General features: G+C 45.4%; 1 protein-coding gene across 1 annotated transcript in view; it reads left to right on the top strand.

The window, feature by feature from the left end:
* Positions 1-25479, top strand: part of CCDC6 (coiled-coil domain containing 6) — a 33199-nt gene extending 7720 nt beyond the window's left edge. The window contains exons 2-9 of the mRNA XM_070945178.1: positions 5549-5698; positions 11181-11309; positions 14364-14467; positions 15335-15495; positions 17642-17798; positions 20024-20124; positions 20693-20817; positions 22299-25479. Coding sequence (XP_070801279.1) covers positions 5549-5698; positions 11181-11309; positions 14364-14467; positions 15335-15495; positions 17642-17798; positions 20024-20124; positions 20693-20817; positions 22299-22451 — 1080 coding nt within the window. The 3' untranslated portion in view covers positions 22452-25479. The remainder of the gene's footprint in view (positions 1-5548; positions 5699-11180; positions 11310-14363; positions 14468-15334; positions 15496-17641; positions 17799-20023; positions 20125-20692; positions 20818-22298) is intronic.
* The last annotated feature ends 2153 nt before the right edge of the window (positions 25480-27632 follow it).

The following is a 27632-nucleotide window of genomic DNA, read 5'->3' as shown; positions in this document are numbered from 1 at the left end:
CATAATGCCCTTTCAGGAGGAAATCGGGAGGACCTCCCGGAAGCCAACAGCTCCTTTGCCCATTTTTTTACCCTCTGGGTTCCTGCCTTTGTGGCTGTGTCGGTCTCTCGGAGAGAGAGAAACTAGTGCAAAGGTTGAATTTCCCCACAGAGCTCTCGCAAAATGCCTGATGAACTCCGAGACTAATGAAAGTTTAAGCCTCTGGAGATCCATTCCAGCTCTGTAAACACAAAATAATCCTCCCTTCCCCTTGATCTTATTATGCCTTCTCAATACGAAAGCAAGTATTACAGCTTCAGGCTGTGGTTTGTTGGTTTGTTTTTGGTTTTTTTTTTAAAGACCCATATGCTCAGCCTAAACTCTGCAATGTCTGGACCTTTTGGCTAGGCAGAGGAGTCTTTCCAGAGGGAGATAGAGGACCTTTCAGGATCTCAGATCCTGCTCAGAATCATCTGGAGCAGGGATCTCCAACCTTGGCAACTTTAAGACTTGTGGACTTCAACTCCCAGAGTTCAAAGCAAAGCTGGCTGAGGAACTCTGGGAATTGAAGTCCACAAGTCTTAAAGTTGCCAAGGTTGGAGACCCCTGAGCTGGAGGTTGCCTGGCTTTTGAGGAGAGGAGGAGGTTGGAGCTCAGCTTGGAACAGCCACTCCATCGTAGCGCATTGAAGTCTCCGTCATGGTCCTGTAGAATATTCCTCCTCCTTTTCCTTTCCCTTCATTTTAGCCCTGTTGGTTTCCCTGCTTGAAAAGTTTTGGCAAATCTTTCTTGTTTCTTCTTTGTAAGCCTTTTTGCCTCAGCTTTATGACCTCCCCTTTCACGGCCTGTTGCTTTGGGGAGAGGCTCCCCGCTGAAGATTTTCACCGCTGCCAGGGCTCATTAAGTGAACTCAGTTCAGGGCCTCGGGCCCACCTGGGACCAGTCCTTGAAGCGATGCCCTGGAGCCCTTTCAGCTTCCTCGAGAGCTGTTGGCAAGGAGTTGCCTGGGGACGATGGTCTCTGCTGCTCCTGGGGGTGTGCCTGAGGGAGATTCTCGGGCTTCGGCTGTGCTGCCTTTTGCCCTCGAGAGATCGCTGGATCAAAGGTTGCCTTAAGGTAAAGGTAAAAGTTCCCCTCGCGCATATGTGCTAGTTATTCCCGATTCTAGGGAGTGGTGCTCATCTCCGTTTGAAAGCCGAAGAGCCAGCGCTGTCCGAAGACGTCTCCGTGGTCATGTGGCCGGTCATGACTCAATGCCAAAGGCGCACGGAACACTTCCCACCAAAGGTGGTCCCTATTTTTCTACTTGCATTTTTATGTGCTTTCGAACTGCTAGGTTGGCAGAAGCTGGGACAAGTAATGGGAGCTCACCCTGTTACGCGGCACTAGGGATTCGAACCACTGAACTGCCGACCTTCCGATCGACAAGATCAGCGTCTTAGCCACTGAGCCACCGCATCCCTACAAAGATTGCCTTACCTACTCCTAATCCAGGCAAGAAGGAGGGGGATCAACCCCCTCTGGCAGTCCAGTCTTTTTCTGCACCATCTTTCCATCTCTACCTGTTCTGACCTAAGCTTCCTGAGAAAGCATAAATCACAATCTTAGTCCCAAAAAACCTCTTTTATTGAGACGGATGTGAATTATGGTCATTCACAGCCCATAATAATTCACAAACAGTCTGTGAAGATTCCGACAGATATCTGCTCGAATTGACACAGTCTTTCAGGATAATGTTGATAAGCACCCACCTTTATCTCCCTTGAAACACTGCCAGAGACCTAATTGCCAATTAGTTTTGCAAGGCCAAACGGAGCATAGAGTCAAACGGACTTCTCAGAGCTTGAATTGACTATATGAACTAATTGCTTCCTGCAAAGCTTTTATGTCTTATAGGAGGGGCCAATCATCTCTAAGCCTTACTCCCGAGTTGCCCTTTTTTTCCTTAATTGTTCTTGCCTTCTGGCAGCTCTGCACATGCACACATTTGGAACAGGCTCACACTGTTCTTCTGTTTCGCTGATGTCAGATTCTGGAGGCAGCACATAACTCACAGATGGCCCTGGCCCCCTCTCTGCCTCCAACGCAGAGCCCTCGTCCGAGCCTTCCCCCGACTCCAGGACTGGCCCATGTTCCTCCCCAACCTCCTCACTGTCCGACTCTGCTGCCAGCTCTGCAGGCCTCCAGCGGACCACAACACCACCATTGGTAAACTCACTGAGCCAGAGTCTCAGGTTTCTTCTGCGTCTTTGAGGTCTGGGGCTGCGTTTTGGAAAGGAGAGATTCGCGGTAAACATCCTTTGCGGTCTTGTTCTTTGGTCCAGGATTTAAGGTTCTCCACCTCCTTCTCAGCTCAAATTTCTTTGCCTAGTTTTGGGAGAGGACTTGGAGCCTCCTCCCAATTTCCTTGATACCATGTCTTCCCACCAGCCTTTCTTCTCTTGCAGGATTCACCGCTGGGCCTCACAGTATTAACCTCACCCCTCTCCTGGTCAGCCAGTGTTCGTAAACCTTTCCATTTTGTCTCTCAGTAGGAGTGTCTCTCTTCTTAAAGTAAGGCTTCCTGGGCGCCACAGGCCACTGATGGAAAAGCCCGATGCTCCCCGGTGTCTCCCAGAATTTCATAAGTATTGGCCTCCTATGATTGCATGCACCAAATGTGGGACTTCTACTCCCAGAATTGTCCTGCTGCTCCATCTGGGTAAAGAAGGCTGTCTTAGAAATCATTCAGTCTCTGCAATAAAAAATGTCTTCTATGACACCAGCACAGCTTCTGCAAAAACTGGAAGGTGTGAAAATTTGCAAGAACAACCATCAAGGAGATTGTGGTGGGCTGTGGAGTTGCAGACGGTGGTAGCTAGAATCCATGCACTAGATTTGATGTCAGGTGCCGCCTCCTTGCAGCTCTGATAGCTTTCCAGCACGGCTTCCCCTGAGGTGTCTTTTCCTGCATGGATGATTAATGGCATTTATGCCACTTCTCCAGCCATAAGGAGGAATAAAAGATGGCAGATTCATAATTGCAGTCAAATATACAGAGTTCTGTTCTCTGTACTGCTGCATATAGTGCTAGCCAAGAATTTTAAAGTCATGGTTTGCAGAAAATGTCAGAATGACCTTTTCTGCAGTTGACAGCAAATCATAATATGAATTGCACATGTCTTACAGAGCTTAAGAGAAATGTTGGTTTTGTGTGAATCAGATTTTACTTCCAGCAGGGGATGCAGAGTGTCCTATTCCCCCTCCCTCTTACACACACACACACACACACACACACACACACACACACTAATCCAGTTCTGAAATTGCTCTCCTACTTTTCTAAAACTAAATCTTCCAGACCAGGATATTCCAGACTTGGAGATCCTGGATGTAAGTTCCAAAGAGACGGTTAAATAAAAACCCAACAATAGAGTCAACTGTGGTTTGGCTCCAGTTAACCATTTCCTGGGGCAAAGGGGTCACAGTGGTTTAGCAGAGGAACCAACTTTTCTAGCGCTCTCTAAAGATTTTTCATGTACTACTTTCTCCTGCACCTTTGTGTGTCTGTCCATCCATCCATCATCTGTCCTTTCCCATCATGTACCTCCCCCCACCTTTGCATGCACCCCACCCCAGAGCTCTTCTAAACCTCGTGCGGTCTGTGCTTTTCAATGTGCTTCAACAGGGTAATCATTAATTTGGGAGGGGTAATCATAAATTAATCCGTTGAATTGTAAATCCAGCCCTGCCAACTTGGCTTCCATCCCTTTCTCTTGGCCCTAATCTTTTGCCTGCTCTTCCTTCTCAAGTTCAAGGCAAGGCTGTAGGGCATTGATCTCTTTCCCACTGCTGGCATCACGCAGAGATCATTTACGGGCATTTCGTGAGATCCAGGGAAGGCGCAGAGTTCTCACATTATATTCGACTTTCTAGCCAGTTGGGTTGCTTTGGCTCTAAACTGTTAGGCTCAGTTAAGTAACCCTTGTGTTCATACGCTCCTTGTTTCATCGGTTTTGCAATTGCCTGGCAAAACCAGAATGGCAAACCAGATTGGCAGGTTGAACTGTTACACCAATAAGATTTGCTTCAGTCCAGGAAAGTCGTAAACTCCATTGGACACGGGTGGAGCAGCTTGCATGGAAGCCACGGCTTGGCTCCCTTGTTCATGGTTTGTTCATGCTTTCAAGTTTGCTTTTAATTTTATTCTCCGGACTGTGAGATCTGGGGTCTTATAAGAGTTAGAAGCATAGGAAGCTTTGGGAAGAGAAAAGAAAATCTGTTGGGTTGCCCTGTGTTTTCGTCCTGCCCAGGATGGGTCGATGGCTTCTTGTTCACCAAGCATAGGCTGTGCTCTTTCCTCCTCTTCATCCCTCCCTCCCCCCCAGCGGTACATAAACTTGTTTACACTAAAGCCAAGCACGGTGGGCAGTTGGGACTGGAGACTGGACTTTGTTCCAAACGGCTGGCTCTGTGACTGGTCTGATCTGCCGTTGAGGAGTAGGAGAGTCTGCATCAGTGACGGCTAGAAGTATTTGCAACCTGTCCCAGGAAGCTCAGTGCAGTGACAGGAACAGATCTCTGCCCACAAACTCCTTGAAGCTGAAAAAATGTGCTGTCTGTGTCGGAGTATTACAGAAAACACCCCCCCTCCCCCCAATATCCTTTCCATCCTGGTTTGTGGTTGGTGTGGCTTCATTTCTGGAGCCAAGCACTCTTGACTGCAAGAGAGCATTTATGGTGCCGGGATCCCTACCTTTCCTCTGTGGCAGCCTAGAGCAGAGACCTAGACCCGTGATGGCAACCTATGGCACGCGTGCCAGAGCTGGCACGTAGAGCCCTCTCTGCTGGCAAGTGCGCCGTTACCCCAGGTAAGATCTCTGGCGATTCTTTTGTGAGCTTCTGTTTCCCTGCAAACGATGAAACGGAAGCTCACGAAAGAAAAAAGTCTTGCCTTTTGCTGCGCTGCCGATGTTGGGATGCCCCGCCTCCTGCTGGCCAGCTCTGCTGCGCATGTCCGCATGCATGTCTGCGCATGCGCACATTCACACGTGTCCATGCATGTGCATCAGAGGCAGGTTCTGACCAGTTCTGGAGAACCGGTAGCGGAAATTTTGAGTAGTTCGGAGAACCAGTAGTAATAATTCTGACTGGACCGGCCCCCATCTATTCTCTGCTTCCCAAGTCCCAGCTGATTGGGAGGAAATGGGGATTTTGCAGAAACCTTCCCCTGCCATGCCCACGAAGCCACGCCTACCAATCCACACCCACAGAACCGGTAGTAAAAAATTTAGAAACCCATCACTGATGTGCATGTTTGTGTATGCGCACATTCGCATGCACACACACCTTTCCGTTTGGGCATGCACGCTCAATTTGGGCACTCGGTGTCTAGAAGGTTCGCCATCACTGACTTAGACCCTCCACAAACAGGGTGATATTCACGGTGGTTGCAGCAAAGATACCAGGCTTGGGTCTTCAGGACAGAACTCTTGGCGACCTTGTTTAGTTGAGTGGCCCCAGAGCATAAGCAGAGGAGGCTGCAGGATGCCTTCCAGAGCAGTTCTGAGGTTGTGTTTTTCTCTTCCAGCAAGCCCGAGCAGAGCAAGAAGAAGAATTCATCAGTAACACCCTGTTTAAGAAGATTCAAGCTTTGCAGAAGGAGAAGGAGACGTTGGCCGTGAATTATGAAAAGGAGGAAGAATTTCTCACTAATGAACTCTCCAGGAAGCTGATGCAGGTATGGCTTCTTTTCTCTCTCTCTCTCCCCCCCCCCCCCCACCCCCACTTCTAAAATAAAAACTGCTCGGGCCATTCTTCTTGTTAGATAGGAAATGCATTTGTTGGCACTGGAACCATCATTTCAGCCCCTTAAGCAACAGGTATTAGAATGAAATATGGATTCTTCAGAGCTGAAGAAGCGAAACGTCTTCAAAGAAAAACAAGGAGATTCAGTCGCCTTGAAAAAGCATCTTTGGGATATCAAAAAGGATTATGTGTCTAGGAAAATGTCTTAACTGCCATTATCGCCTAAACATTCCAAACAGGGGAGGGAACAAACCAAGGGAAAGAAGGAAGATGGTTGCAAAAGAGAATATTTCTCCATATTTTATTTTTTTAAAAAAATAGAGGTCAGGGAAAACCAAGCTTTAAACGTCCATTTCCAAAAATTAAATGATAAAGGGCTTTTTTCAAAATCCTATAGTAAAATTATTACTATGTGAGTTGCGGTGTGTGAGTCATCCCAAGATCCTATTCAGTGGAACAAGTGAACTCAACTCTGTGGTGTTTGCTGCTGTGCAGAGATTCCCCAAGGCAGGGGTTTCCAAACTTGGCAACTTTTAAGACTTGTGGACTTCAACTCCCAGAATTTCAACTCTCAGCTCTGGGAGTTGAAGTCCACAAGTCTTAAAAGTTGCCAAGCTTGGAGACCTCTGCCCCAAGGCTCCTAATGCAGTGTTGGGTACCTGTGAGATGTGTGGACTTCAAGGCCCAGAATTTCCCTTCCAGGGTTAAGGTTAGGGATGGGAAAATCTGGGCATCTCAAAAAGTGCCAAGTTTGAAAAAAAAAAAGTGATCAAGTGGCTCTGATTCAGTGCACGGATTGAGCAGATTCATCACCCAAAGGGGGTGATGTGTTTGAATTACTTTGGAATTTGCCTTGGATCAACTCTTTGTACTCCCTTCGCACTTCATCAACTCAAAACATTTGTGTCTGTGTGTGTGTTGACTTCCAAGGCTGCCAAGGGGAACAGCTACAGTGTTTATATTTCATCTTTGCTCTCTTGACAGTCCAGTCTATATTTTTTTCCTTCCAGGATCCGCTAGGAATGCCCTCTATTTAAATAATGTTGTATATCCAAGTAGCAAGGTTCAGATGATACTATCCAGAACCTTAAAAAGCAAAGTACAACAGCTCTTCTTCCTCCTCTTCCTCCTCCCCCCTTCCTCCTCCTCTTCTCTAGTCCAGCTCTTCTTCATTGCAAGGTTGCTAATGCAGAGTTGCTGAATTTATCACTCTTGGATCGAGGCCTTTTATAATTTATGAAAGCAGAGTTTATTTGTACCTTCATCTTGGAGAATATTCCTTAGCTTCAACCACATTGAAAAAAGTTGCCAGCCTTGGCTTTTTCATAGGCATCTTCAAACCCTTCTGTGGCTTCTTGGGGTCCCTGGGGACCACCTTTCTGGGCCCACACACCACGTTTGCTCAGGTGTGACAGGAAGCAAGATATGAACCTGTTGTTGCTAGATGCATATGTCTTGGTTCATCACAAAGAGGTGCACTGCAGAGAGCAAAACTAGTAGATGCTGGGTTTCTCTGTGGAGGATGAGCTGGGCTCCTAGATTGCCTAGAGAATCCTGGATTTTCTCTGAAGAACCTGCAGGGGGTGGTGTTGCATCAGTTGTTCCTGCCTTCCTGGGAATGAACAGCCCTGCAAGGAGAGGAGAGGAGAGGAAAGAGGTGAGAGGGGAGGACAGGACAGGACAGGATCTCTGTACGGAGATACTTTGCTAAGCAAATCTGAATTTTACTGCCTTCTAATCCCTTACCCTGTTTTAATTGGCTTATTTCCCACTTCGTAAATTAGACACATTTGGGTTTCAGCCAACCTAGAGGTAGAAATGTTTTGTGTTTTTTGCAACTGTATTAGATTTGAGGTTTTCTTTTCTATGGGATTGATAGTGTTGCAACTGTTCCAGGGTTTGTTTATTAAATGCATAAAATTAGTTACTCTGTTTTCAAAACCCTCTGTTCTTCCTGAATCATTCAAAAAGTACTTCTGGTACTTTGAGATGTGGCAACTTTTATTGTTTGAGCAGGTACAATAACCAGGATCCGTTTTGAGATCTAAAGTGCAGATCTTGTGGCTGAAAGAGAGAATCTTTTGCAGGGGTTCTCCTGGTTTTGCAGGACCTTCCTTGCTAAAGAGCTTCAAAGAAGTCAGAAGTGTGTATGTCCTTTGTAACATTTGGACGGGGTTTTAGAAAGGCACTCGCCAACAATCCATCTGAGATATTGTTTATATCTTAAAGCACAATATTTCCAAATGTTTATACTGTATGTTGGAGGAAAGGAAATACTGTAGCTGAATTTGCCCTTGTCTGCTCATCTAGCAACTCTCTGGAGACTGTCCACCTGTCATTTCTTTCTTTTGAAGTTTTTAGTGCTGCTTGGTTCATGGGTGTACATAAATTAATGGAAAAGATGTGCTTGAGTCTCTAAAACTGTCTGCCACAGCTTTCAGACTTCCCTAAACTAGTTTGCATAACCATTAAAGAGAACTTTATTAGATAAACAGTTAAAATATAGAAGTAAGGGAACATATTTTTCTCCCCCTCCCCCATAGGTGCCAAAACATTGTGTTGCTCTTGTGTATAAGTGTAAGTAAGTCTTCATAAATGACTTAGATGAGGGAATAGAAGGGGAACTCATCAGATTTGCAAATGACACTAAACTGGCAGGAATAGCCAACACCCCAGAAGGTAAGTTCAGGATCCAAAAAGATCTTGACAGATTTGAACAATGGGCCCTATCCAGCAAAATGAATTTTAATGTGGAGAAAAACACGGTTTTACACCCAGGCAGGAAAAACCAAAGGTACAAGTACAGATTAGGAGAAATCTGGCTCAAAAACAGTAACTGTGAGAGGGACCTTGGAGTCCTAGTGGATGATCACTTAGGCATGAGTCGGCAGTGTGTGGCAGCAGCCAAAAAAACTAATAGAATCCTGGGTTGTATAAACAGAGACATAGAATCAAGATCATGTGAAGTATTAGTACCACTTTATAAAACCCTAGTAAGACCACACCTGGAATACTGCAACCAGTTTTGGTCACCATACTACAAAAAAGATGTTGAGACATTGGAAAAAGCTCAGAGAAGAGCAACTAAGATGATCAAAGGCCTGGAGGCTAAAACATATGAAGAACAGCTGGGCTAGTCTAGAGAAAAGAAGAATTAGGGGTGACATGATAGTAGTACTCCAGTATTTGAGGGGCTGCCACAAAGGAGGGGTTCAAATTATTCTCCAAAGCACCAGAGGGCAGGACAAGAAACAATGGATGGAAACTCATCAAAGAGAGAAGGAACCTGGAATTAAGGAGAAACCTCCTAACAGTGAGGACAATTAACCAGTGGAACAGCTTGCCTCCAAAAACTGTGGATGCTCCATCACTCGAGGTTTTTAAGAAGAGACTAGACAGCCACTTATCTAAATTGGTATAGGTTCTCCTATTTGAACAGGAGGCTAAACTAGAACACCTCCACGGTCCTGTCCTACTCCACTCCACTCCACTCCACTCCACTCCACTCCACGCCAGTCATCTGGTGCATATTGCCCTTGGAAGATCACTTCGTTCTTTTAGCTTTCAGTAGCAGCATCATTGGTTCCATAATCTTCTGCAAAGATACTGTGAGCCCTTGCTAGCAGGTACCTTGGAAGGGAAGACCCTTGTTAGTAGAAGAGGTGAAAGGTGAGGAAGGAGATTATTGTAGAATAAACATACATGGACCTGGAGCCATGAGATATTCTGGGTATAAGAACAGCCGTCTCCCTTGTGACCCTCAAGTGTTTGCATTGTGACATCTATTTGATATTTCCAACCTCCATATTTCTTGTAAGCCCTGTTGGATTCGCACCAGGCACCAGATCCTTTAGTGTTTTCAATTATGTGGTTGGAACCCTCCTAAGAAAAGTTATTTCTTGATTTGGTATCCAGCTGCTGCTTATTACTTTGAATTTTTTTACCCTTAGGTTTATAGAATTACGGTTTGCCCTGCATCCTTCTCAGAGAATTTGAGAAATTGATTTCACAAAACAGAAAATCGACAACTGGATTTCCAGCCCTACACAATAAGGCCGATTGGAAGGGTCCTTGGATATTTGTTGCTCTCACTCGGAAATATTCAGTCTTTGTCTGAACTTGTCTACAGTTTAGACTTCTGCACATATGGAGGAAGTCGGCTCCAAAAAGCGAGGAGGGCTTGTTTGATCTCTGTCAGTTCTGAGTTAATATATTTTATCAAGGAAGTCTGGATGATAAGACCAGTCTTGTATGTCTCTTTTTGGAAAGAACCAGGGTAGAATAACTGCTTTTAAAGTGACATCAGCCTTTTTTTTAAAAAAAAGGAACAAAAAGATTAGCAATAAAATATTCTTTTGAGAAAACAAAGTCCCTAAAATAATGGATCAGAGCACTTGCTTGGCACAGCTGGCAAGCTCCACTCTGCAGCGCCTTGCAAGAGCAGCCCAAATGTTTCAGAAAATGGGTGGAGGCAGGAATCCTCATGGAGAGGCCAGGGGCTCCAATTGAAGTTACTCTTTTGGTATGGGGTCCGATCCTGTGTCGTCCTGGTGATCTAGCGTGTGCCTATTCAGACAGGAGGTACATTAAGTTCATCCCCAAGGTTCATGACAAATCGAGTTTATCTTAGCAGTGGGTTCTAGGATTCAGGCATATCCAGGATGCTGGGCTCAGAAGGTCCTTTCCAGAATGTGATGCTTTGTGATGGAGCAACCAGCAGAGAAAGGCTTGGTGCTTTCAGGTGTCCGTGTGAAAAATACACCAGGGACTTTGGGGAGGAGCCCACTGTGAAACTCCCCTCCGGATTTAGGAGCGTGGTAAAAGTGAACCCTGTTAAGACAGGGGTTGCCCCGGAAGATCAGGAGATAGTCAGGGGTGCCCAGTAGAGCCCTGTGTTATGCAGGAGAAGAAATATATGGAAGTCAGGGGGAAAAAGTTAAGAGAAAGTCAGAATAGAACTGGAAGGGACCTTGGAGGTCTTCTAGTCCAACCCCCTACTCACTCAAACAGGAGACCCTATACCATTTCAGACAGGGGGCTGTCCAGTCTTTCTTTAAAAACCTCCTTGAGCCTCATCCCCACATGAAATGTCTAGAAATCCAATTTGCTACAGTTTGCTATATTTTGTCCTTATTTGTAGAAAACTTACCTGTTCCAGAGAGCAGGTAAGAGAGAGCAAACAGAATAGAAATTTCCTCCTGTGCTGAAGTTGCCCCTTTCAAAAGGCACAAAAGCATTTTCTGGGTGGAATTGCCTCATACATTATGTGCCCTTCATATTTACTGTTAATATTGCGTTTCACTTCCAATCTGGGTTTGACCAGGGCCAGATTTTATATATTTATGTAAAATACAAGTTGGTTTGCTGCTGCAAAATGCTGACCCTTTGGGCTTTGACTTCTCTCCTGATCTTAGCTGCAGCATGAGAAGGCAGAGCTGGAGCAGCATCTGGAGCAGGAGCAGGAGTTCCAAGTCAACAAGTTGATGAAGAAAATTAAAAAACTGGAAAACGACACCATTTCAAAGCAGCTCACTCTGGAACAGGTAAGTCCCAGAGGCAGGGGAACATTGGCAGCGATGGGGGTCTGGTGGCCAGCACAGCCTGCAGCCCAGCTTTGTGGGGAAGGGAAACATTCCTTTTGCAGGGATTGATCTATGAGGAGACGGGCTGGGAAGGTGCTGCGTCTGGAGGGAGGTTCAGTGGAGGATTGTGCTTAGGGAAAAATCCAGAGCACGGGTGTTCAACTCAGGACATCATGTTGCCGTCATGTGACATTTTGTGATTCTTTTCCCATTTGCGGAGCTGCTAATTGGTGACATGCACTTGAAATTTAGAAACCGTTTTCCTCACCTCTATGGTGAGGATTCTGCCACTTTATTTTGCCTTTATTTTTTGTTAAATTTATTTGCCATCTATCTAGCTGTGAGGCTACTCTAGGCGTTTTACAACAGTAAAAAGGAAGAAATGAAAAGAGTGTGATCAGCACAGAAGTATGGTAACAAAGCAATAAAATGAACAACGAAGAAGAGCACAACTATATGATTGTGATAAAAGAAAAATGGACAGGTAGAGAGCAGAGGGCAAGGAGGAGGAGGAGTCTGCCATCAGTCCAGCAGCCACCTCCAGCTGCTAAATATAACTTTATATTCAATCTTCCATTATTGATTGGAATGGTTTTGTGGGATGTTGTAATAGTATGTGAGAAAGGATGAAGAAATGCTGCCTAGGGAACAGTTAGATGAAAGAGGGCATAGCCTTCAGCTGCCTAGCAGGAGGAGAAAGAGAGAATCCTCCGGAACTTCTCGGACTGTAAGGGAGAAGGCAGGAGACTTGTATTTTCAGACCTGCAAGTTTCTGTCAGTGTAGCTTTACAATAAATGTTGAGTTAGCTCATCTGGTCATGTTTCCTTTCTTGTCTACTAGTAAGGGTGACATCTGTTTTCTAAATTTTATGCAGATAAATACTTGGTGTTAAGAATAAGCAAGGCTAGCCAAAGACCTCCCTGATAAAAAAGATTTTGCACTTTTGCAATAGAAGGAAAAGGATCCCAAGGGGGCCCTTGCCACTTATTCACATGCAAGAGACTTAACAGTATTTTATCTGCGTTTTGCTACAGTTTTTCCTCATTCCTCTTGCTTTTATAGTCTAAGAACCTTTTATAGCCTTATTATTAAAATTACTGGTGGAGTCTTTGGTCTTACCATTTGATTCCTGGATTTGATTCTACTATCCGTTTCTAAAATAACGGTATTCTGTCGAATACTGTCGAATACTGGATTCTTCCCTTAAAAAACAAAAAGAACCTGCCTTTACAGAGCCCTGATGTGTTCTCTGCTCTGTCTTTGTGCTAAAAGGAAGTGTGTGTGTGCACAGACAACCCTCCTCGGCAGCCCTGCCCGTAGTGGGTTATGTTGCCTTTGGCTCCCGATTAAACCAGAAATGTTCCCTGTGGTTATGCAGGGTGGGTGGCTTTTGTTCAGCTGAGAACTTCCTTGGCCAGCCCATCACATGGGAGCAGGGAGAATTGTGGTTACTCTGGACTCCGAACACCACAGCAGTGGTTGTGTTCCTCGGGCCTGAGAATTAGAGGTTACCTTCTGCCTCCTGCCAGCCTTTGTGGGAAGCTTAGTTCTGTCCCTGAATTCAGCACTAAGGGCTAATGCTAAACTGCAAATACCTTTAGGGAGTTTCCTTTGATTGCCACATCCTTACCAGGAAATCTCTTCCCTCTGGCTCTGCTTCAGTAGCTGACCTAACCCGTCACCTCTTTTTAGAACGGTTGTTTGGGTTTTTTTTGAGTTGCACTGCAGCAGCTGGGGCCGTTCCGGGCAATTGTTAATTTGCTCATTGAACTTGAAAGTGTCCTGTTACTACTTTGGGTGGCTATTCAATTGGTTCAGTTTTCCTAATACGAGTGCAACTCAGAGAGGTTAACAATCATTGATCCTGGGGGCTCATCCCATTTCATTCTGACTTGAAATGCTCCTCCCCCCCTCCGAGGAGCACTTCTTCTGCTTAGTGGCAGAGAGTGGTTGGTTGGCTGGCAGGGCAGTTGGCTCCATTCGTCTGCAGTGTGGATAACACAGCAGAGGCAGAACAAGCCCACTTTGTGCCTGGAGTGCCATTTGAACCAAGGATCAAGGATTGGTAATTTGAGGGGCACCCATTTCCTAGATTGGCAACAGGTCTGTTTGCTTCTTTACACCAGTCATTCTGTGCCACTTTCCTGCCAAGAGACCAGGCCCTTCTCCCAAATTGTTCTGCTGCTGCTCCCCTTCCCCAAGTGATCTTCTGCTCCTTCTTGCCATCCTGGCTGGTGACCAGTGTCCCCTCCTTTCCATCAAGCCCCACGAGCAGTGGGTGCCTTTAGAGCAGGGGTCTCCAACCTTGGCAACTTCAAGCCTGGTGGACTTCAACTCCCAGCTTTGCTGGCTGGGGAATTCTGAGAGTTGAAGTCCACCAGGCTTAAAGTTGCCAAGTTTGGAGACCCCTGCTTTAGAGGAAGAGAAGGGCCCAGCCCAGCCCTGCAGAACAGCTCAGCCAGCCTGCCGATGGAATGGGAATTGCTCCAAGCTGGAATAGAACCTTCTGCTCTCCCAGCAGGACATTGGGATTGGTCCCTGCCTCTCAGCTCACCTTCCTTCTTAGGATTTTCCCCGAGACTTAAACACATCTATAATATTGGGCCATTGCGTGAAAAGCTGGAAAAAGAGTTGGACCGGTGCCAGAAGCCTGTAAGAGGGATGGTGGGTGGTGGGAATAGGCTAGGGAGGTCATCTCTGGCCAACAGATGGAACAGCGACCCTTGGAAGGCAGCACCCACTTGTCAACTCCAAAAGTCACCCCCACCCCCCGCCTGAGATAATCCAAAAGTCACTAATCTGGATGTTGGAGCTGGCATTCTTAGATCTTTTGCTTCGGTAGCCTCTCCAAAGAGCTGCCACTGAGTTTGGGGACCCAGTAAAATTTATGCTTTGATTAGTAAACCAAGTGAGACTTAACAATTGTCATGAAAAGGGAATTTGGCACAAAGCATCCCTCGCTTCCCAAAACTTGCAAAATCGCCACTCTTAACCAACCTCACTTTGCCTCCTAGCTAAGACGCGAGAAGATTGATCTGGAAAACACACTTGAACAAGAACAAGAAGCTCTCGTGAACCGTCTCTGGAAGAGGATGGACAAACTTGAAGCTGAAAAAAGGTGAATTTTCTCCTCCATTGGGGTGGGGGGTGGGGGAGGGGCAGATTTTACAACTTCTCCCTGAAACGTAGCTATTGCAAGGGGCAAAACAAAAAACACAAGAAGAAAACAGTAAACTATGTTATGTTGCAACGCCAGAGAGCAAATATAACATGGCATTTAAGCTTGGTTCACTGCTAACGGGCCCTTTCTGTCCCGTTACTAGGCTTTGCTTTATGCGTCTCACATTAAATATTAGTCACTGCTATTTATAAACCTTTGTGCCCAATCCCGATTTTTGTCCTTTCCACAGCGTTCAGAAAATTTCACAAAAGCAGCAGAACTTGAAGGATCCACAAACACATGAATGTGGATGCTAGCTAATGAAAGGATGGGCCTCACTTTGATCCTTTGTTCTCCCAACCTTTTTTTTTTTAAAAAAAAATTTAAACCTGTAAAAAAAAATTAAAGTGGTGCCATGAATCTTCCTTCTGAGACGGAGGCAATCTTGTTCAGAGAGAAGGGAGCAAAAATGGACCTCATGCTTGTGGGAATCCCTGCCTCCTTCCCACCCTGGACATGGAGTAAGTAAGATGACCACTTGCCTGGCCTGTTAATCAGAAATCTGGAGGCCACCAGGCTTGGCTTTAGCCCTGACTCTTCATGTGGATTCCCCAGGCATGTGACAAGTGGTTGCCCTCATTCCAGAGGTGTGGCAGATAATGCTTTCTCACAATTCCTACGTGTGCGGATTTGATTTCTTCAGCGCTCACCTTTCTTTGCCAAAAAGAGAATATTGCCCGTTTCAGATCATCTTGATTTCTGTTAACACACTCCAAAGAAACGAAGCCAAAAGTGCCAATATAAACATTTTTAAAAAAATTTCAGAATTCTCCAGGAGAAACTGGACCAGCCTGTGTCTGCTCCTCCATCGCCCAGAGACATATCAATGGAAATAGACTCTCCAGAAAATATGATGCGGCATATCAGGTTTCTGAAGAACGAGGTAGAGAGGTTAAAGAAACAGCTCCGAGCAGCTCAGCTACAGCGTAAGTCCTGGCTTCTTATCTGGCTGCCCTGCCTCCTGCGTCATGTAAAACTATCCCTGATCCAGAAGGGGGGATTTCCAGGCCAAGTTCAGAAGCAGAATGCTGTTTTTTAGGTAACAGACTGTCCGTACTGCAATCTATGTTTTCCTTGGTGCTCTCTGAACTTGTTTGTTTTCTTCCAGATATTTCATTACCCAAACTCAGTAACATTATCAGCGCTGATGTTATCTAGTTTCAGTAATGAAATGTGTGCAAGAAAACAATCGAGTTCAGAGAGTACCAAGGACCCCACAGTCCAGCCCTGAGCTACAAATATTCCCCTTTATTGTTACTACATTTCCCCCTCAAGTAGGATGAATACAAGTTTCAGGTCATTTATCTTACTTTAGTTCACCATAAAATGATTAGGTCCGCTTTGCTATAAACGATAGTGGGGTGTTTTTCTTTACAGTCCCAAATGGGGAAGACCATTGACCATGTTTAGCTCCATTTAAATTGCCAACTATTTGGACAAGGTCTTTTCGAAAGATGTGAAAATGCCACAGTCTGAGTTTTGTATATTATTATTTTTCGGAAAGGAACATTGGTGGCTCTAGAGAGAAGACTTTAGCTGTTAATGCCTTAATATTATTTAAGAGCATTATGCCATTCTCTGGACACACAGAGTGCAAGGTCCTTTTGCACTGAGCAGCTTGTTGTGAGCTAAGAAGTGCAATGACATTGACAAGGAAGGCCACAAAGCAGCACAAAATGGAAGGAAGGAGAGGCCTTCTCCAAGGAACAAGGATGGAGGGGCCTTCTCCAAGGAACAAGGAAGGAGGTGCCTTCTCCAAGGAACAAGGAAGGAGGTGCCTTCTCCAAGGAACAAGGATGGGAATGTAGGGTGTAGGGAATAAGGGTAGGATCCTGAAATCTGTGCTTAAGACAGGGAAATAAATAGGCCCTGAATTTCAGATTCAAACTGAAAAAGCAAAGAGAGCAGCCATCTTGGCTGATTGTATTTCTTCCAGCCTTGGATAATTGTGGGTCGGTGACTCCTCTGCCTACTCCCTGCGTTCGGAATAGGTTGAACTGGCAGCCTTTTTTCTAGGCAGAAATTAGTGGCAATATTTCAACTTGGCTTTCTGAGACAGAGCATTTAGTGGCAATCAGCATCCTTTGAGGAGGGAAATGAAGAAGACATTTTGTTTTTGGGCTGAGTCCTCGTTGGCAAGGTGTGCAAAATTAGTGCTGTCACTTCAAAGGGGATCAGAGGCTGTAATCTTCGTGTCCTTGCCTGTCCCTTGGAAGCAAGCGTGACAGATGTCTGGGAATCAGGGTGGCCAATGTGCAAATGTTAGCCTAGAGCATTAGAATTCAAAAGCCTCTTGTGGGCCTCTACCCTTATCTTCTGTCTGCCCCACAGTTGTCCTTGAGGGCCTGGTGGGTGACTGTAGCAACAGGGACGTGACCCAGGACAATTTTTGGATTTCTGGGCCTCCATCAGGTTGCAGCACTCTGGGTTATCTCTGAACTCTGTCCCCAACTCTCCCGTTTAGGCCAAAACTCTAGGAAGGGATCGGCAACTTTAGCAACTTTACTGACCTGTGGACTTCAATGCCCAGAATTCCTGAGCCATCTTCTCCTCCCTATACTCCCCTCCCTAAGTTTTTGGACATTTATATTGTCATTTCTGCCATCATGACAGAGACAGTTGTCCAAATTACTCCTTCGGGACAAGAAGTGTTGAGATTTTCTCAACTAATATTAATGCTTTGCCAACTGGTGGATTTGTGGACTTCAACTCCCAGAATTCCTCAGACAACTCTGGGAGTTGAAGTCCACAAGTCTTAAAGTTGCCAGGTTTGGAGACCCCTGCTTTTGAGGATGGCTGCTAAGCCTGCCTGAACCAGGCACCGCCACTCTCACTTTTACCTAACTCAACAACTTTCTGATAGGTATGATTTGACCTTGGGGAACCATGGATGGTTCCAATTGTAGTCAGTTCAATGCCAGTTTAAGGTTAAACTGTGATTTGCTCAGTTCTCCATATTCACCTTCTTTGATTCAGCTGAATTGAGGGTTGAGTTGTGCAACGTTTGCCAATATCTGCGGTCCTTCTAAAGCACAGTCGTGGGTTTAATAACCAGCCATCTTGAAACCCCAGATTCAGAGAAGATGGCCCAATACCTGGAGGAAGAACGTCACATGCGAGAGGAGAACCTGAGGCTCCAAAGGAAACTGCAGAGGGAGATGGAGCGAAGGGAAGCCTTGTGCCGGCAGCTGTCTGAAAGTGAATCCAGTCTGGAAATGGACGATGAAAGGTTTGGGCCTATCTCTAATAATGATAGATAGATCTGAAGATACTTGTTGTGTATATATTGTATATATGTAATTGCACGATACCTCAGATGTTACCTGAGATTTTATATTTTCTTTTTAAACCTTTTTTTAAAATTCAATAAAGTATATTTAAAAAAAAAAAAAGAAAGGTTTGGGCTTAGCTTATTCTGGAGTTCAGGGCTCTGGGGCTTTTCCAAGTCTGTCACTTCCTCTTCTGTAATTGACAGAACTGGGCCTAACCTGAAGCCAAGGGTCACTCCAGGTCTCTGCAGGGACAGGCCAGCAGCAGCCTCAGAAGCAGGGATGATGTTGGGCAGGCAGGGCCCTGACCCAGCCTGGTGGCCCCTCTCTTTCAGGAGGCAGCCCTGGCTTTCTTATATCGCAAAGGCATTTCTAGGGGAAACAACATTTCAGTCCTTCTGCCCAGATGGCAAGGTCTGCTGAGCTGATGGGGATTCTCCTGCTGCTTGATCTGTATGGCTCTTGTTAATTTTGAGGAGTCCTTCTGATGTCTGGAGTCTACCAGCTTTGTTGGTTGGAAGGGATGAAATGCCGGCAGCTTAGTTACTTTGAAGTTAGCACTGTTGTCCAGTTAAGCTGGCATAGCCAGCCTGTTAGTTTGAATGGATAACTCAGTTAAACCTGCAGAGAATTCCTCTGAAGAGCAGACAACGCTCTTTGAAGAAGGTTGGATGAGTTGTGGTTGGCAGCACCAGGAGACAATTCTAAGCTTTTGGCATTGAAGCATTTCGGAAATGAGCTTTGTTACCCATATTCCTTACACATTTGTGTAAAAGTGTAATGCAGTATTTACGGTGATCGTGTAAAATACTGAATATGCCTTAAAATATCTGCTTTATTAGGATCATCCTTGTAAATGATTTAAAATGTTCTTATTTAGTCAGTTGTACTAACTTTATCATGAAGTTCCTTTAGAATCTTAGATTAGATTAACAGAGTTGGAAGGGACCTTGTAGGTCATCTAGTCCAACCCCACCCCCACCCCCGCCCAAATTGGAGACCCTACACCATTTCTGACAAATGGCAGTCCAATCTCTTCCAGTCTATATGTGTACTTTTGGTTTTTCTTGCCTATATGCAAGACTTTATTTTTCTCTATGTTGAATTTCATTTTGTTAGATAGGGCCCAGTGTTCAGGTCTGTCAAGATCTATCTGGATCTTGAGCCTATCTTCTAAGCTGTTAGCTATTCCTGCCAGATTAGTATCATCTGCAAATTTGGTAAATTCCCCTTCTATTCCCTCATCTAAGTCGTTTATGAAGATATTGAAGAGTACTGGGCCTAAGACGGAACCTTGTGGTACCCCACTACTTTCTTCCCTCCATGTAGACTTAAACCTATTAAGGACTACTCGTTGAGTATGGTTTGTCAGCCAGTTACGAATCCATCTGGTGGTGATGCTATCTGTCCCACTTTTTTCTAGCTTACTAAGAAGTAGGTTGTCTTTGCCTACTTTGTCAAAGTAGATCTACTTTGTCGAATGCCTTGCTGAAGTATATTATGTCCACAGTATTTTGCTGGTCTACTAATTTAGTCACTATGTTGAAGAATGAAATAAGATTGGTTTGGCATGATCTGTTTTTAACAAACCGGTGCTGACTGCTAGTTATTACTTTACTCATTTCTAGATGTTGGCAGATCTGTTTTTTTATTATTTTTTCCAGTATCTTCCTGGGTATTGATTTTAGGCTGATTGGGCTGTAGCTTCCTGGGTCTGGTTTTTGTTTTTGTTTTTTCCTTTTTTGAAGATTGAAACCACATCAGCTCTTTTCCAGTCCTCTGGTAGTTCCACGGTGCTCCAGGATTTTTAAAAGATGTGGTACAGAGGTTCTGAGATGACATCTGCCAGCTCCTTTAGAACTCTGGGATGTAATCCGTCAGGTCCTGGTGATTTGTATTCATCAAAATCAGACAGGTGTTCTCTTACTATTTTATTTGCTTATTTCAACTTTTATTTCTGGTCTGTCTTTTACAATTACGTTTTTGGTAGCCTGGGCTATAGTTTCTTTTTGCGTGAAGACTAATGCAAAAAATGAATTAAGCAGCTCTGCTTTCTCTCTCTTGCCTATTACTTCCTTGCCATCTTCTGTTTTTAGTGGACTGACTGTTTCCTTGATTTTTTTTCTTTCTAAACTAAGGAAATAGATTTGTGGCAAATTAAAATTAATTGATCTGTATCTCTTAGATACTTTAATGAAATGTCTGCGCAAGGATTAAGACCTCGCACTGTGTCAAGTCCAATTCCATACACACCTTCTCCAAGTTCTAGCAGACCCATCTCACCAGGTAAGAAATGCGGAAAATTCTGTGTTTTTGCCTTTGGCGCACGCGTATCTTGCTTGGGTATGTAAGTCATATTCCACTAGAACCAGTGAGTGGAGGCTCTTCAGACTTCAGGAAGTTAAAGCAGACAGATTATATTGAAATCTGGGTATGTAATTAGTAAACAAACAGAGCTTAAAGCATTTTTATTTCAGGGATTTATTGGAAACCACAAACACTTGTTAAAGTTTATGTAACTCAGAAAGAGATTTTATAAGTTTTTCGACATGTTTCCTTTTATATCCTTTCTTAGCCTTAGATTTTTTTAAAAAGTTTCATTTTATTCAGATTTTACCACCCAGCCACTCCTAGCGTTAAATCTCCAATTCAGATAGGGCCATTTTATTTCCTGCTTTGTAACTTCTGGGTTGGGGCAAACGATACGATTATACGCTTAAATGGCGTCGCCCCTTTTGGCCTGACCAGGAAGCACCAGTACCTTGTCAACAAAATTGCAGACCTCTTATCTGCCTTTCCTTCTTCCTCTTGGACGGGCATGTTGCTGCCTCTCCCTCTCGCTTTCTGGTTGCAGGTCTCTCGTATGCAAGTCACACCGTTGGCTTCACTCCCCCAACTTCACTCACCAGAGCTGGCATGTCTTATTATAACTCTCCTGGCCTTCACGTGCAGCATATGGGACCATCCCACAGCATTACGGTGAGTCTCTGTGGCAGGGCTGTCCAACCTTGCCAACTCCCAGAATTCTCAGAACTGCTGAGGAATTCTGGGAGTTGAAGTCCGTAAGTGTTAAAGTTGCCAAGGTTGGAGAGCTCTGCTCTACAGTTCCTTAACCACCTAGGGCAGAGGTCTTCAAACTTGGCAGCTTTAAGACTTGTGGACTTCAACTCCCAGAATTCTCCAGCCAGCTATGAAGTCCACAAGTCTTAAAGTTGCCGAGGTTGAAGATCTCTGCCCTAGGGTTTGCTGCTTCCTGGTTTTTTCAGACTGGAATGCTACCAAGCCCATTTTTCTCTTTTTAAACTAGAACAATTTTTCTCTTTTGACAACTTTATTTTGGGTGGGTTTCAGCTCCTAATGGCTGGGGAATTCTGGGAGTTGGAATCCGCACACCTTAAAGTCGATGAAGTTGAGAAACGCTGCATTGGACACCTGATTGATGATTTTCCCACGATTACGAACAGCTCTTCTTTTTTTTGTGTTATGCATTTGTGTGCCCCATTTAGCCGCTGCTTCTCACCAGCACCCTCTCCAGAACAAAAGGCCAAAGACTTTCCTGAGCATGAAGATTTATGAAGCCCATAAAACCCCCAAACCATAAAGAATACAAGCTGCAAAGTTGATTTTGTTTCCTTTGCCTCCCTTCCTTGACAAATGAATCATCTCAGGCTGATTCAGGTTCAGGGCCAACCATCAGTTTATCATCATAAATGGTATCTTCCATTTTTTTCCTCTCTTTTGTTAGTTTATTAAGCTTTCACTGCCCAGTTTTCTAAAATCACAAAAAGACATCAGACTACTTTTTGCTGTTGCAATGGATGAGGGTTTTCTACTCAGCAAGTAATTTTGAATTGGGGCAACATTTTGAGTTCAACAAGGAACTGAAAGCCTTGCCACAATGATGTACCCTATTGACTAATATATTCCCCCTCCATGTGTGATCAACTCTAGCATTCTTGCCTCCAGCTCCCCCATCTTCCTTTGCCTGCAGCCCTTCCAGAATGGAAGCCCATCTCCTCTGGAGACCACCAGGTGGGCAGTGGGGTGGGGGCACAGAGGAAGAGATCAGCGTAGAAGGATCCTCTGGCCCGGTTTTAAGAAGTGCTCCAGCCAGATTTCAGTTGCAGAGAACATGGCTGGAAGTCATAACCGTAAATGTAGCATGGGACAAGGGTCAGGGAGGTGTCACGGGTACAGATGGAAAATGTTTGTATGCCCCTTCTAAAAGAAGCTATTAATGCAGCGTCATAGTTGAGGCTGTGCTGCCCTCCCTGGTGGAAGCATCTCTTTCTCCTCACCGGCTTGGCCTGCTGAGGGTGAGCCTCGGAGAAAGGCAGCCCTGCCAGGATTCCCGGTTGGGACTAGCTCTCCCAGCAGCTCATGTGTGCCAGCATGAGGGCATCTCTCCGGTTCTGGTCTTGGCTGTCATTATCCCAGCCCTTGTTTGTTTCCTCCTGCAGAGGCCTTTGCCGCGAAGAAGCAACAGCCCGGACAAGTTCAAGCGCCCCACACCCCCTCCCTCTCCGAACACGCAGACCCCACTGCCGTCGGCACCCCCGCCTCCCCCTCCGCCTCCCCAGCCGGCTACTTTCCAGCCCTCCACTCAGCCTTAGTGCCCCGGCCAGCGATCCTGCCTTCAGAGTTGGACTCATCCCCCGGAGCAGTTTACTACAAGCCAAAGGCTTAACCACGGTCAATTTAGAGTTGACTGACTTGCACTGAAGTTGTCGAGGCTTCACCGTTTCATTGTGTTGTACCAGTTTGCCCAAGGACCTCCTCCGGCGTTAGCACGTGACCCGCATCCGAGGCGCTTCCTCCCAGGGAAGGGGGTGGGCCGTGGCGCCTGAGCATCGCCCACCCCGGTGGGGGGGGGGGCCGTCTGCACAAGAAGCATCCTCTCTCGGTTTCTCCAAAACGCAGCCGTCGGGATGAGATCTGCCACATCCGTCTGAAGCAAGCCAACCCAAACCCATCAGTGTTGACACAGGAACATCCATGTACGCGCCTGCCGCGGCTGGCACACCAGTGCCTGCGTTGGGTATTGCGGCCTCCTGTTTTGCTGAGCTCCCCGGTACAGCGTCTCCTTTAAACCCCCTCCCTGCCATCTCCCCCCTACCCTCCCCCCGCTTCCTCCTTGCTGAGATTCAAAAGGGAGAAGTTCTCTCTGGTTCTTCACAACATCTTGCATTCTGCGACTTAAGGCATGAGCTCTCCATTACAAGCTCCCAGGTATGACGGTGTGTTTCCAGCGTATACGGCAAATCAGCTCTACATTTCAGTACAGCTTTTAGTGCGAAAGTGAAAGGCCCGACACCTCATTTCTCGAATTGTGTCCCTTAATTTCCAGACTCAAGTAGAGCATACATGCGCAAACCCTCCCCCCATTTATCCAGTGTGTTGGTACTGTCTGAAATGTCAGACCCTGTAAGATGTATGGATCTCCCTCCCTCCCTCCCTCCCTCCCATTTCCTTTCTCCCTTCTTCCTTCCATCCGTCCCTCCCTCCCTCCCTTGTAAAGCCCATCCTGCTGCTTCATTATAATGCTTGGGGCCATCTACAGCTGTTCTCTGATTTTCTGCTGTAGGAAAGCAGTTTTTATGAAAAGCAAAAAAAGAGAAAAAAGAAAAAAGCCTGATTTCCCCCTTGTTTAAAATATTTTAATGGTGTGGCCCTTCCTCTCTGAAAGTTTAAACTGCGATGTTAGGCTTTTGGAAGAAGAAAAATTAAAGCAGATGGGAGGTGCTCCTTTATAGCAGCATATGGTAAACAGCCAAAAGTGTTGTATTGCTTGGTAGAAAAGGATCAAGAGAAAGTTAGGTGACAATAGCAAATGCGTATTTAGCAGCATAAGCCGGTACAATGTATAAAGAAATGTATTCTGGAATACATTCTTTTCAATTCATTTAGCACAAATAAATGGTTTGTTTCACTTTGCAGTGGAACGAAGTCTCTTTTTTTCCCTCCCTTTCTTGAGGTTCCTACTTGCTAACTTTGAAAAGTCTCCTTACTCAGGTCCTTAAGAGAGTACGAAGCAGGAGACGGTTCTGTATTTTTGTCATACCTAAACGTACTACTGAAGCCCAGGCTTAAAAAAATCTGATTTGCAACGTTTGTATGGTTTCATGTTTATGAAATGGAAAGTAGGCATTGAAGGCATAATCCAGGAGTGTCAAACTCAAGGCCCGGGGGCCCGATCTGGCCCACGGAGTACTTGTATCTTGCCCACAGGGCTGCCCTGGAGGCCGTGGCAGCCAAAAATGGAGCTCAGGAGCCCGTTTTTGCTGGCCGAGCACTCGGGCCACCACAGGAGCCCCTGACAGGAGTGATGTCCAGCTGGCCACGCCCACCCTGGCCACACCCACCACAGCCCCCTGAGGTCAAACACAACCCTCATGCGGCCCTCAATAAAATCAAGTTTGACACCCCTGGCATAATCCCTTCAAATTTGTGGAGCACGGCTGCTGCTTCTTAATTTTTGTTTGGGAGTCTTTAAGCACAGGTTGAAAGAGACCTAAAGTTTTCCCCTGCCTAGTCGTGACCGACTCGAAGGGGAGGTGCGTCATCTCTGATTCTCAGCCGACGGAGCCTGCGTCATCTGAGAGATGCTTCTGTCATCCTTTGGCCAGCATGAAGCTGTTACCTTGATACCTATTTACCTACTCGCATTTGCATGCTTTCAAACTGCTAGATTGGCACGAGCCAGGGTGAGTAACGGAAGGTCACCCCGTCAGGACTCGAACCTTGGGCTGTCGGCTTTCCAGCTGACAAGCCCAGCATCTTAACCAATTTAGATTGCTTCAACATTTCTGGTGACTGTTTTTGGCTTTTAGAATCAGATACTTGTATTAAAGTATTTTGGGGGTCACTTTAAGGAGCCAGACTTGAGTTTAATTTGCACTGTGTTTGAAATAGTTATCAAATATATTGGCACTCAGCTAGGATCCCATTAAGAGGTGCATTTTTAACATACTGCCTGGGAAATATATAAATATATATCCTAAAATAAGTCAATACCTGAAAATCGGTGCATGGTGCTCTCTCTCCCCTCCCAATACTATAAGATAAAAAACGTAAAAGGTATAGCATGTGTTTCACGTGGTTAAGCATATATAAATCCAAGACCAGGGTGGGTCGGGGGAAGAGACAGTGCCAGAAATGAAACCTTCTCCCTATTTCCCCCACTTTTAAGTGTGGCTTCTGAAGGTCAAGAGTTTGTCCATCACTGCATGAAAGGACCAGAGGAAGTCGGTGTGCGATGTGTAAATGTGAGAGCAGGGAGCCAGATCTCTTGGCTCGGACGTAATGCTAGACTTCCGCTTTGGTTGGTTGGTTGATTATTTTAGTTGCTTTGGCTGGCAGGAACAATTAGGGACCTGCTAGTGGGCCCTTTGAGACGGGTGAGCCTGGCTTAGTCCTCCCATGTTTCTGCATGGCCGCCTGCAAACAGAAAGTAGATTCTGGCAAGCTAGAGATACCGTGATCCAATCAAACAATTTTCCCCATGCGGTGTTAAGGTTTGGACAAGTGACGTCCACTCATTGGGCTGCTGAAATAAGAAAACAGACTCAAGTGAATGCTTGTCTCCCGGGGCCACAGGAGTGTCAAAAAAGGTGTAATATAACATTAAAGTTCCTCTTTAAAGCTGCAGTCACAAACCATTGTCTTTTTAACATGATCCCCAATCTCCCCCAAGCACGCGATTCCTGCTACTGTATAAATGAAAACCATCAGAGTATCTTGCATGCTTTTTTTTTACAGATTGCATGGAAAAACATTCAGAGAAAATTCATTGGATCTGTGTGTTGTGCAGAGGGTCATTCAGTGGCTTAAATCTTGGGCAAAGTCCATATCTAGATTAGACAGATAACCATTAGCATTTGAACCTCCCCTGTTTCACTTGGGCCTCTCTGTCATCATCTCCAGGACTTCTTTGCTCTCAGCATTCGGAAAAAACACACACACGTACAGACACCCACACAAACACACACACACACACCTACCTTTCTTTGGAGCCTCAGAGCTGTGGATGGTGACTGCCTCCAGCAAAGCTAGTGAACCTACATCCTTGGAGTTATCCTGCACCCATCACCGCCTCCGTTGCTCTGCTGAAGAGTCTTAGTCCTTGGAGAGGGGCAGGGGCTGTTTCAGTCAAGAAACCGAAGAGCCAAAGCCTTTTGTTTGGCCAACCAGATTTTAAAGCTTCCCTCCTGTAAAATAATCCAGCTAGGCTGTATTTCTATGAGTATTTTTTTTAAAGACGTCTTTCCTACCCATTGGGTTTACTTGAGGGTTTTCATGGAGAAAATCCCTAGAGCGGCTCTATCAGCTCCTTGGACATAGTTCTAATTTCCTAGGTGCAGTTAAAAAGCCGCTCTTCTCTTGATCTAAACTGGCACTGCCTGTTTTCAAGCCGGTGAGGTAGAAAAGAGCTGTTTATCTTGGCTTGGGGAGGGAGGGAAAGGCAATTGGCACCAGAAGCGTCAGAAAGACATAATTGCTTTTCCGTTAACGGTCATGGAAACCCCATAACCTTCCTCAACTGCTCTAGACAGTGGTTCCTTTTGTTCTCCTATTGTCTAAGCTTTAGAACTTTTAAGCCACAAATGCCACCTAAGGGGCGCATTGTTTAAAGAAGCTAACATAGGAGTGACAAACAGCAAGCTGTAGGGTTTTTGTTGTGTCCCAATAAATCATGCTTTCCTTACTTCTCCCGAAAGTTTGGAAAGAAGAGCAGCGGTCCCTGACCTGGTCCCCAACCTTTCCGACTCTGGACTGGCAGAGGCAATGGCAGGGGATGGAGGACAGGACGGTTTTGCCCGCACAACCTAATCCCATGCCTGTACAAATGGAGCTTCGTGCAATTGCCCACCACTTGCGCTTCTGTTTCCCAACAGGCTGCAGACTGGTACTGGTTGAGGACCTCTGTACGAGAGAGTTAATTAGCTCATTTTTAATACTTAAGGAATTAGTATCCTGGTATGAAATACAAACCGGAATTGGTCTGCTGATAAGACCATCATTAACTGGGTAACTTCCTTAGTCAGGTATGAAAATCTTAATATAGCTTGACTTTAGGAAAGCACCTGATCAATATCTCACAATGTTCTGATGAGCAACTTAGTTTACGTGGATTGCAAGGCCTGACAATTACAGTAAGTGAATGCATAAATGGCTCCAGAAAACACTCAAAGTGCTCATTGATGCAGAGAAAGATATTGGGGTGTTTTCCCAAGAATCCGTCCTGTATTCTTTATTCATCCATATTTTCTCTCAATAAGGCCTCAGGGAAGAAGCTTACCGGATTTACAGGTAACAGAAAATCAGGTAGGATGGCGGATATTCCCTCAGATAAATGGAATTTGAAACGATCGTGTTAAAGAAGTGAATATGCATAATGATTTTTTTTTTAAGTCAAACACCTGAAAAGTTGTTTAGTTGGAATGCCAAAATTATATGCACGGGGCAGCAAATACCTGGTTTAGCAACAGTCCACAATACTTGCGAAAAATGTTGGCACATGATGGCAAAGTGCCAGCCAGTTTGGTGGTGTGGTTGCAGAAAAGCACATGCAGTTGTAGGCTGTGTGAACTGAAGTGTCATTTCCAAAACACAAGGAGCCATCACTGCATTTTATCCTGTGTTAGTCAAAGCACACACAAACCCTTCCCAAGGTCCATCTCCAATTCCAGACAGGATGGTTTAAGGCAGGGGTCTCCAACCTTGGCAACTTTAAGCCTGGTGGACTTAAGCTTTGCTGGCTGGGGAATTCTGGGAGTTGAAGTCCACCAGGCTTA

This window comes from Pituophis catenifer, unplaced genomic scaffold (genome assembly GCF_029215685.1).
Source record: "Pituophis catenifer annectens isolate HBS135680 unplaced genomic scaffold, rPitCat1.0.hap2 SCAF_6, whole genome shotgun sequence".
NCBI lineage: Eukaryota > Metazoa > Chordata > Lepidosauria > Squamata > Colubridae > Pituophis > Pituophis catenifer.
Note: the sequence above shows the minus strand (reverse complement) of the source record. Positions and strands in the feature narration are given on the sequence as shown.